Source organism: Spinacia oleracea, chromosome 5, assembly GCF_020520425.1.
Source record: "Spinacia oleracea cultivar Varoflay chromosome 5, BTI_SOV_V1, whole genome shotgun sequence".
NCBI classification, from domain to species: Eukaryota; Viridiplantae; Streptophyta; class Magnoliopsida; order Caryophyllales; family Amaranthaceae; genus Spinacia; species Spinacia oleracea.
In genome coordinates, this window is record NC_079491.1 from 111259247 (window position 1) to 111270275 (window position 11029).

General features: G+C 34.8%; 3 protein-coding genes and 1 long non-coding RNA gene across 4 annotated transcripts; all 4 read right to left on the bottom strand.

Moving 5' to 3' along the window:
- Positions 1–229: 229 nt before the first annotated feature.
- LOC110785174 (uncharacterized) lies at positions 230–721 on the bottom strand. The gene has a single exon (XM_021989619.1). The coding sequence runs from the start codon at positions 719–721 to the stop codon at positions 230–232; it is 492 nt and encodes a 163-aa protein (XP_021845311.1).
- A 97-nt stretch (positions 722–818) lies between these two features.
- Positions 819–1565, bottom strand: LOC130461784 (uncharacterized). Its single transcript, XM_056829995.1, has one exon. It carries the CDS (start codon positions 1563–1565, stop codon positions 819–821), a length of 747 nt encoding a protein of 248 aa, XP_056685973.1.
- Positions 1566–2157: 592 nt separating this feature from the next.
- LOC110785173 (glutathione S-transferase T3-like) lies at positions 2158–3297 on the bottom strand. Its single transcript, XM_056829996.1, has 2 exons — positions 2541–3297; positions 2158–2483 (listed from the first exon to the last, which is right to left on the bottom strand). The coding sequence occupies exons 1-2, from the start codon at positions 3295–3297 to the stop codon at positions 2158–2160; spliced, it is 1083 nt and encodes a 360-aa protein (XP_056685974.1).
- A 5925-nt stretch (positions 3298–9222) lies between these two features.
- LOC110785193 (uncharacterized) lies at positions 9223–10719 on the bottom strand. Its single transcript, XR_008921497.1, has 2 exons — positions 10520–10719; positions 9223–10408 (listed from the first exon to the last, which is right to left on the bottom strand). It is a non-coding gene; the product is annotated as an uncharacterized lncRNA (long non-coding RNA).
- Between the last annotated feature and the right edge of the window lie 310 nt (positions 10720–11029).

Here is an 11029-nt window from a genome sequence, read left to right on the forward strand (position 1 = left end):
TCATTTTATTTACGTTATTTTTATATTTATTTTTAATACTATAAATTTTATTGAAAATATTTCATAAATTTAAATAAAATAAAGGGACATAATTGAATAAATACATAATAGATGGACTAAACACACTATGTCATAAACTAAAACATCATAAAGCCAAAATATGATTAAAAAAAATTACGATAAATCAAACGCAACCACTAAAATAACAACTCTTCTTCGAGGCATGAGTTTAATGATTATTGCCTCCATACTTTTGCCAGTTATGCTCAATTAAATCCTCTTTCAAAGAGTGATGAATTTGACTGCTACGCAAAGCTGTTATTCTCCCCAATAATGCGTTAATGGAGTAAGGTTGTCCAGTCTGGAACTCAAAGGGTTCACCATTATTCACTGTTGCGGTTAAGCTCGAAAGGTCTTCTTCATAGTACCTTCGTAACACATCAGCTCGGACATACATATCTCGTTCATCCTCAACTATCATGTTGTGTAAGATGATACAAGCCTTCATTATATCGCCTAATATATCTTCATCGTAAGCCAGAGATGGTTGTCGTACAATGGCGAATCTTGCTTGCAAAACTCCGAATGCACGTTCAACATCCTTACGAACATGCGCTTGTCTGTTAGCAAACAACCTTTCCGTTTCAAGTTGGGCACGAGAAAATCCTTGAATGAACGTAGCCCAATTTGGATAAATACCATCTGTGAGGTAGTACCCCATGTTTTATTCATGTCCATTCACCTGAAAAGTGATAGGAGGTGCCTTACCTGTCAAAACATCATCAAAAATAGGAGAACGGTGCAGAACATTAAGGTCATTAGATGAACCAGGAATACCAAAAAAATGAATGCCAAATCCATAGATCTTGATCTGCAACAGCTTCAAGAATTAGGGACGCTTTCCCGCTGCATCCTTGGTATTGACCTCTCCATGCGGTAGGACAGTTCTTCCATTCCCAGTGCATACAATCAATACTACCAATCATGCCTGGAAATCCGCGCATTTCATTTTGATAAAGGATTCTCCTTAAGTCTTCATCTGTAGGACTTCTTAGGTAATCCTCTTCAAAATGCTTGATTACCCCTTGAGTGAAATGTAATAATGATTTTTTTGAAGTTGCTTCACCCATTCGCAGATTTTCATCAATTGCATCCGGAGCCAAACCATATGCTAACATTCTGATAGCTGCAATGCATTTTTGCAATCCTGATAACCCTAATTTTCCGGCAGCATTTCTTCTCTGTTGCAAGAAAACATCATTTTCAACCACTTTGTTCATGATACGGCAAAACAAAGGTCTTCTCATTCGAAACCTTCGACGAAACTGTTTGTCTGAATATACTGGATTTTCCGCAAAGTAATCATTAAACAAGCGGTTATGCCCTTCTTCACGGTTTCTATCTGCTGGAATCGAAATGGTATCATTCCCATTTCGAAGTCTAGGACCTCGTGGAAAGAATGTGTTTGGTAAGTGATGAGTGACAAATTCGTCAACCATTCGATCAACTTCTCCGTATGGATTCTCATCAGCAGATTCTAAGCTTGAACTGTATTCAAATAACATTTTTTTGAGATATAGTAGAGTGTGATAGTAGAGTGTGATAATGACAAGTGAGTGTGAGAAATGAGTTTGATAATGTGTGTGTATTTAAAGAGTAATGTGGATAAGAATATATGGATTTTTGGATTTTCTTAGATTTTCGATAAGATTTTTGGATTTTCTTAGATTTTCGATAAGATTTTTGGATTTTCTTAGATTTTCGATAAGATTTTTTTGGATTTTCTTAGATTTTCAATAAGATGTTATTGGATGTTCTTAGATTTTGTTGATAAGATTTTCTTGACAAGATGTTACTGGATGTTCTTAGATTTTCTTAGATTTTCTATTGGTTGATAAGATTTTATGGATTTCTTGATAAGATTATATTGTACTTTCTTATAATATAATAACAACAATGTGTAAAATACTACTTGGCAATAAAAAATAATGTAATATATTACATAACACAAAACAATACAAAGTTAAAGACATAACACGAACTAATACAAGTTTAAAGGCACAACACGAATTAATACAAGCTTATTGAAAACTTATTAAAACTAAATTGTGACATAAAATTTAAACACATGAAATAAACTAAACATTAAACACCTTGCTAGTTATCACCACCATAAAACTCCAACATCAATCTTGCCTTAACTTTTTCTTCATCAGGAGTTAGACAAGCCTTAGACACCAATGTTTGCAAGAAATCATGTTTCATTTTTTGCTTATCCAACTGAATTCTCTGTTCCTCTATGTCAAGTTGTCGCCTCCGCATTATAGTCTTTTCTTCTTCTCGCTCGAATCTCTTTAAATTAAGTTCGTGCTCATTATTCCTCACTTCAGTGTTAGCTTGCAAACGACTTCCAAAAGACGAAACTGCCTCTGATGATTCTGCCCCTTTTCCTTTTCTTCTGGCCTTAGCTTTCTTTACACCATCTGGTCAAGATATACCTCCAGATACGAAGCTCCCACCACTTGGCAAGACGGTGTCACCATCATCATCAGCTCTAGTTCTCTTGCCACTTCCATCACTCTCTTCGGTAGAAATTGGTAGACTGGCATCGTATGTTTCTCTCCCTGTCTTTGACATACCCCACCTCATCATCACCCTCCACTTTGGGTTTTCTTTAGTAAGCATCTTCCAAGCATGCATCAATGTGAAGTTCTTTTTGTTTTCTGTGCGGAATAACTGGTGAGCGGTAGCAACTTGGTCCGCATCATTATTCCCACTTGCAAATAACCTACCAGCCTTTTCAAAACTAGCAGCCCACAACATGATGTCTGGAGACATCCTTCCCCAACGACTCTCTAAACATTTTTCATTTCTTACAGGAAGTTCGTACGGTCTACCTACTTGAATTTGGCTATAGCGCGCAGCAGCTTGCCTCCAAATATCAGCTTTTCTTATGTTGGTGCCTATAATCTGATCGGAGCAAACTTTAATGTAGGAATCAACCAGAGCTTCATCCTCCTGAATCGACCAACTTCGAGACTGAGATGCAACCTTAATTGGTTGATTTGGGTTGACGGGCAATGGATGTGTCATGATTGGTTCCTGTGTCTCCATAACACGTTCCTCTATAGCTTCACGGTCAACAATAGTGTTAGCATAAAAAGATTGTTGGAAATTTTGAGAGGAAGAATTATCCTGCGAATAAGAATCATAGCCGGGATGCTGATTGTTGTCAGAGTTGAGATCAAAATCATCAAAATTGTTTTCGAAATTTTGAGAATAGTAATTAGGGTCCATTTTATTTTTAAAAAATACGCAAGCACACTAATAATAATAATGACAGTAACAATAATAATAATGATAATAATAATAATAATAATAATGACAATAATAATAATAATAATAATAATAATGACAATAATAATAATAATGACAATAATAATAAACTAAACAATAATAATAATAATAATAATAAACTAAACAATAATAATAATAATAATGATGATAAAATTAATAAATAACAACAGGAAATAAAATTTTCGAAATTATATGCTACTGGAATGTTCAGTAAATTCCAAAAAATAACACAAATTATAGTAATACTTAGTATGAAAAATGATTTTGATGATTTTAGAGAGAGAAAAATGATTTTTGAAAGTGTGTCAAAATATATCAAATTTGGTCTCTATTTATAGATCTTGAAATTTTATGACCGTTGGTATAATTTTTATTTTTTTTATTAATTTTTTTTACGCAAAATTAGCCGTTAATCGAAATAGTCGTTAGATTTTGCTTGAATTATTTGATTGGTTGAACACTTGGGCCCACTGCTGCCATTTGTTATCACATGTCTTGAGTACACTTCCCTTTTTTTTTGGAATGTAGTGGAAATTCCAAAAAAAGTGGTAACTTTGGGCAATTTTTCACGTGAATCACCAACTTTCAACCTCAAACAATTCAGTAGTGGGGCCCAATATATTTGGCGAGCAGAATACCAAATTGGAACGCCGCGCAAGCAGATTTATTTTTGCTCGTGAGATATTATTCGTCTCCCTATTGATGGCATGCGTGTTCTTTTTTTTCCTCACCGATCTTTGCTCGTGAGCAATTTTTCTCCCCACTGCTGGGAGTGCTCTTAATCTACCCTTTCCTCACTTACAGTAAATAAAAAAATTCAAAATTAATTTAAATAAATAACTTCAAATATATACGGATTTATTAAAATTAAAATCGAAAATTTAAAATAAGTAATAGAATAATTTAAATAATTAATTCGATTATGTTCGAAAATAATTAAAAAGGAATGAATAAATAAATAAATAAATAAATAAATAAATAAATAATTATTTCGGAAAAATATTTTATTTTATTTTATTTTATTTTTTTCGAAAATTCGGAAAAATCCAAAAAAAAAATTAATTTTTTTTTGAAAAATCCGAAAATTTTTCGGAAAAAAAAAAAAAATATAATTCGAATTTAATAAAACTCGAATAATTAAAATAACTTTCAAATACTTGAAATAATTGGTATTTGGCTTTTCAAAATATTGAGTACTCAAAAACAACATTTTGACTTTAGGAAAATAGTTTTCGAAAAATCCTAAAGTTCCGCAATCGTAGTTTAAGGATTTACCACTTTGTACTATTAATTAATGCAAAGCAGCTCTCAAACTAGAGCTCTGCAAATACCACTTTGTAGTATTACTTACTACAAAGAATGACTGAAACTAAGCTCTAGTATACCACTTTGTAACACCCTAATAATTCTGTGCTTTCTATAAAACATTTTCCAACTTAAAACACAGGAATTACCAAGATATTACCGCCACCGTGATAACGGCTAATGCTATTTACCAGAATTACGCAGCGGAATTAACTAACTTTTAAAACATATTAAATAAGTAGTTAATGGTCATTAAAACAAGTTGGAACCGTTGAGGCCCAAATCCAAAGTATTAAATCATTTTAAGAAAACCCATTAACTATAAGAAATATTAGTCATGACTATAAATAAAATAGAGTTTATAAAATACGGAAGAAATAAACTCTCAACTCGAATCCCATGATATCTTCTCCCGCAAGTTATCTCTACAAACCTGCTTTATTAAAAATCTACTCCCCAACAATGCAAATGCAATTGATGGATCATCATAGGGTCATTAAGGAAAGGCCATGACCAGAAGACATGAAGCACGAAGTCAGCAAAAGCTGAGTACGAACAAGCTAGAATAACATTCTATTCTAACATGCTTCACTCGACAAATTAAATAATCCACATGCAAAAGGCATGTAATAAACAACAAACATGGAGACAAGACTCGACACTTGACACGACTCTTGACTCACAGTTTAATAAAGAAGTAGCTTCGAACGGGTAAAGTAAAGTATCCTCAAAAGGAAAGAAAAGGGTGATGGGAGCCAACCATACACCAAAATAAGTCGGGCTACTATCGACAGTCGGGCCATACCGACAGGAATTTCAATGCACAACGGCATAAAAGAGAATGAAACAACGTCTTGAATCATTCTAGGAGTATAAGTTTTCCGGCAAGACTCCCCCCATTGTTCATACTCAAGGTATGTACGTTCCAAGAGTTTTGAAGATCTTTCGGGATACACCTTACGTTAATCAGTATATTATGTTCAAGGAGACTCAAGACTTTACTTAAGACACAACATACAAACAATTGAACAAATAACAATTCAACAACAACACTTCATTATTTTACTTCTTTAAGACTTGTGATCAAACATAGACTCAAGTGATATTACTCCCATTGTTCCTTCTCAAAAACACTGTTTGAGATAACCCGACATTGCCTATTAACAAGCGGGGTGTGCCCTTAGCACGAATTGTCCTTAATTCAATTCACATAGACTCTCTAACATATTCTACCCCTTGGTAGAATAGATATTGCTCATTGGCAATACTCGATTGGCTCAATAATTATGCTAGACATCCTATACTATAGCATAACAATAATAACGACTTGCATACGCACTACTCATACATGCAAACCAACTTGAACAACATGATTGACATAATTCAACGATTATAAAAGTCCATAACATGATAGTTCAACAGAATCTATAAAGCATAATTCAATTCATAACATGCTCGTTCACATAGATTCAATAATAATAATAACATGCTCGTTCTCACTATCAAACATGAATTCAATAACATATTCTTTCTCAATCATCAAACATGAATTCATAACAACATATAAGTTCACATGATTCGCATTCAATACACTTCACAAAGTCCTAAAGGGATGGGTGGTCACCCTAGTCTTGTACGTACCTGGAATACCTAAGTACGGGGGCCACTGTGCGAATCACGACTCACTATAAATCAACTCCTATAAGCAAAATAAGAGAACTAAATTATTATCCATGTTTATTAAATTTCCAGCAACTATTTAAGATTCTAAAACCTTTGTTTTAATTAGAAATCAATCATTAATCATTAATTTAATAGTCTCAAATAGTCAACTCAAGTCCTAACATAAAAACATTGACTTTTTAGCTTTAAAATCATTAAAAACCAACTTTTTAAAGCTTATAAACAATCTGAAAATTTAAGTTGATTCCTATAATTTAAATTGTCATTAAATTATGTGAATCAATCGCTTTAATTAATTGAAATCAAAACCCTAACAATAGTTTATTCCAAAAACATGTTTTGACTTAAAAAATCAACACTTTATAAACTTATTAAATCTGAAAATTATAATTTCAATCATCAAAACCACTCTCTTTAATTAAAAACAACACTAACCCAATACGGTGTTCATAACCGTTCTAATTAATTTAAACAACCCAAATATTTAAACTAATCACGACAATTAAATCAATTTAAAACTGAAAATTAATATTTTTGAAAATAAATTTTGATTGAGACAATTGATCAACACACACACACACAACGATTAATGATCGTGTGTGTGTGTGCCGACCATCGCACACGACAAGCACAAGCAACAGCAGCGGCAGCGCAACGCACCGCAGCAAGGGCGCGCGCGCAAAGGGGCAGGGGCAGGCGAGCTGGGCGCTGGGCACATGCGAGGCACACACGCGCACACAACGCTACTGCTGTGCTGCGACGCGACGAGGGGTGATGCACGAGTGGGCAGCGCGGGCGAGCACGACCACATAGCACGCAGGCACGTAGTGCTACGTACGCTGCGGCTGCGGGACGGGCAAGAGACGGGCGAGAGGCGGGCTGCCTTGCGCCGCAACCAAGGGCGCACGAAGAAGAGAGGGAGTGTGAGGTGTGGAGTGTGCCGCAATGAGAGGAAAAAGAGGAGAGAGAGAGATTTCTGAATTTTTGGTTGTGAGGGTTTGATATGAGGTCTATTTATAGATTTTCTCTCCCATGTGGGCTAGGTTAGGGTAATTTTGAGTTGGGCTTATTACCGGGCTCATTTAAGTTTACTCCTTGCAAGCTTTGTTGGGTTTGGTCAAGACAAAACGACCGGGCTTTAAGTAAATCAAATTCGTTTTCGAAATACGTCCCAACAAATCTCGATTAAATAAATTTATTGAATTTATTTAATAAAAATACGGTTTTCAAAATAATTAATATTTAAATTAATTAAAAATAAATAGCATTTAATTCTCATCAAATGGAATTAATTTATAAAAATACTTTATAAATACGACGAAATGCTTTATAAATATAATAAAATATATTTATAATTATAGAAAAATACGAGGTATTACACAAATGATGCGGCAAAAAATAACTGGACATCATGTCCCAATGATAGCTTGACACATGTCCTCCATAAATGCTAAAACAGCGTGACTTCGTTGGAATCCACCGTGGACCTCTCACATAATGACACGTGGCATCTCCAAACTTGCCCCAAACAGATATGCAAGATGCTCGAATGTATCTCTACTTGTTGTTTAGACACAAAGGCCCAACTTGTTTGACAGGCTAGCCCAGTCCTAAAAAGGCACCTTAAAGCCCTTTATTTCAAAATGCACCAGATAAGGACACATGTCTTCATCTCTAAAGGTCAGCCAGTCATATAGCTAGGGTTTTTGGACACTTCCCAAAAACCCTAGCCATATATATAGTCCGATTCCCATGGTAAAAGGGGCATTCAATTCATTCCCACCAACCTAAAACTATCTTTGCTCTGCCTTCTCTCTACAAATTACTTCTCTCTCTAGCCAATACTTACTTAGGTATCGGAGGGAATATTCCTTCGGGAATATTCTTGTTTTGCAGGTTGCAGGAAGATCGTGCCAACGCATACTTGATACCTCTGAGGAACGCGTGACACGTCATCACCACAAAAGATCCCACAATAATAAGCACAGTGTTTGAAAATTGATGCATTTAAAAGGTGATAAGTTACTATATTACCTAAGGTCGTTAACTACCCAAATTAAAACCAAAATGTCCAAAATATTAGCAAAATACCCTCTAGCTTTTGACATTATCATTATCATAGCCATCCACCCTAGAAGGGTGTAACCACTATAGCAAACTACTGCTCCTTCGAAGTGCCTTCATTTTCCGTTGAACTTGTTGTACATGTACTTCCCTTTCTTGCAATAACCACAGTTGTAGATATTGTGGTTGGAATTGTCCCAAACAGGATTTGAGTGATAACTATTTACGTGTCACCATCAATTGGCGGCGGAGCTTCCAAAAAATCTAAAATTTTAACTATTTAATGTAGCAATCGAGGTATCACTACATTAAATATTATATTTAGAATTAAACCATAGATAATGCGTAATGCAGCCCTTATTTAATACATATAAGCATTAACATAATTCATATTCTGATAAAAATTGGTTTGACTTGATTTGAGAGTAACAATATAAATAAGTAATTAATAATTCCTCCGTCTTTTAATACTCACAACGTTTGTTAGTTTCACGCATGCCAATGCACAATTTTGATCATTTATATCTTAAATTCTCTTTATGCAAAAATTATAAAAAGTTGATATTTTAAAAATACACATTGAGACGAATCTAAAAAAATCCCACATGACTATGTTTTATCTTATATAAAAATCACTAAGAATAGTCAAAGTAAATTATATGAATAGTGAAAAAAGTCCAAACGTTGCGAGTATTAAAAGACGGAGGAAGTATACAATTGACTAACACACAACCCGAATTACTTGGACGGTTGAACATGCCCCATACAACAATACTAATAGGATTCGATACAAATAGCCAGATCGATAAGAAATTAAGAATGAATGCATAGATGAAAAATTTATTAAGAAAGAATCATAACATTTTTGTTTTTCTTTGGGTAATGTGATTGAACACATTCTTGCAACTTTTGCAAGTGTCTCACAACATAAATACTAACCTACTGTATATCATTGGTTCTCCAATTCAGCACTGAAGATTTGTGATGTCCACAATAGATGGACTAATACAACCAAAACATCTAGTATCATAATTTTCCATGAATCCCATTAGAAATTAACAGATCAATTCCTCTAAAGTTCTAAAATTCCTTTTCCTTCACTTCCTCCTAGCTCTTGTACTAGGAGTCTTCCTCGCCGTCCCCTTCTCATCGATATTCATCGGTGCCACCGGAAGCGGTGGCTTCTTGGTGGTGCTCCTCAATGCGTACCTTGGGTGCTGGCTTCGATCCACTGATGAATAAGTATTGGCCGCAGCCATCATCGACTTCTTCAAAGTCTCAGCCTTCTTCTTGGTGGAATCTTTCTTCAAAGTAGAATCAAGTTTAACACCCATATGATTATAAGCAGTTTTGGGCTCATCATCCCCTGATTCACTCTGTTTCTTCCTTAGCCTTTCATTCCTCCTCTCTGAATAAGCATTCTACAACCTACCTCTCTCAAACATCTTAGTATTACCCCCTCCAATTGCTGAATCATTGTTGCTTTTCGCGTTGATTGCACCGAGCTCGTCTTCCACCATTTTTGCTAATGCCCTCAATTCACAAGAAACTGTGTTGAATTCTGGCTTGTTCTCTTGTTCTCTCATCTGCGGTTTGGTCATCATTGCTGGAATAACAGTGAAAAACAGAATTAAACCCATTTATTAAGCGTTTATTCATTCTTCGATCACCCAGAAAACCAAATTAAAATCAAGGAAATAAAACAACCAAAATCAACAGACCCAGTAAGGGCTTACTATTGAATTAACTGATTTATTCTGTTTCCTTAAACCCACAACATACCAATTTTGTTTGTGCAAAAGAAAGGAATTTCAGCAATTATATCAACAACGAAAAAACCCACATCAAAACCCAAAATGACAAGCTCTTTGGGGAAAAAAAATCTGGTGTTCGAAGAGGGGTGCTGGCGTTGAAATTGGAGTTAGGTGGTTGAAGGGGGCGACGGCCTCGAAGAGTCATCGGAGATCTAGCAAGCGGTGGTTTCCGATCAGTTTTCATCCTGCAAAAATCACAAAGAAAATTTGCCAGATTTTGAGTTTGATGAGAGAATAAGAAAATGAAGACATAGAATAAGAAGTATTGAAGATTGATTTTCTACATTATATTTTACCTAATAAGAAATTGTAGGAGATTGGTCTCACAAGTTTTACCGATTCTCTGTGTTTAGGGTTCTGGGTTTGGTTTAGGAGTTGAACTAATATACTACCCGTGCGATGCACGGTTTATAATCTTAATATAAATTTGTATGAAATTTAGGAGACAATTATCATTAAAATAGAGCTTATATATTTTATCCTAATTAAAATAATGACTGATAAGTTTGTTATTACACATTTCGTTGTCTTATTTATAAATTAGTTAAAGCGAATAAGGGTACATGGATAGAATTATTTTCATCTCCATTCATCACCTCTGTCAAGCAATAAGGTACCACATCCACCCTTCACTTCGGTAGTTATACCCACTTAATATTTGCCTCATTTATCTCATTACCTGGCCAATTAACACCTACTTACACCATTTACTTCATTCATCCTATAGATGTCTTTGAGGTGGGGTGGGGCCTCCACACAAGTATCCGCCTAAAATTCTCATATACATCCTTGACATGCACCCATAT

What these genes read in the sequence shown, in the direction of transcription:
- LOC110785174 (XM_021989619.1), bottom strand. Translation starts at nt 721, where the DNA reads ATGGGGTACTACCTCACAGATGGTATTTATCCAAATTGGGCTACGTTC.
- LOC110785173 (XM_056829996.1), bottom strand. Translation starts at nt 3,297, where the DNA reads ATGGACCCTAATTACTATTCTCAAAATTTCGAAAACAATTTTGATGAT. An exon ending in AACTAGAGCTGATGATGATG is followed by an intron (nt 2,484 to 2,540) that starts GTGACACCGTCT and finishes TATCTTGACCAG; the next exon opens with ATGGTGTAAAGAAAGCTAAG.
- LOC130461784 (XM_056829995.1), bottom strand. Translation starts at nt 1,565, where the DNA reads ATGTTATTTGAATACAGTTCAAGCTTAGAATCTGCTGATGAGAATCCA.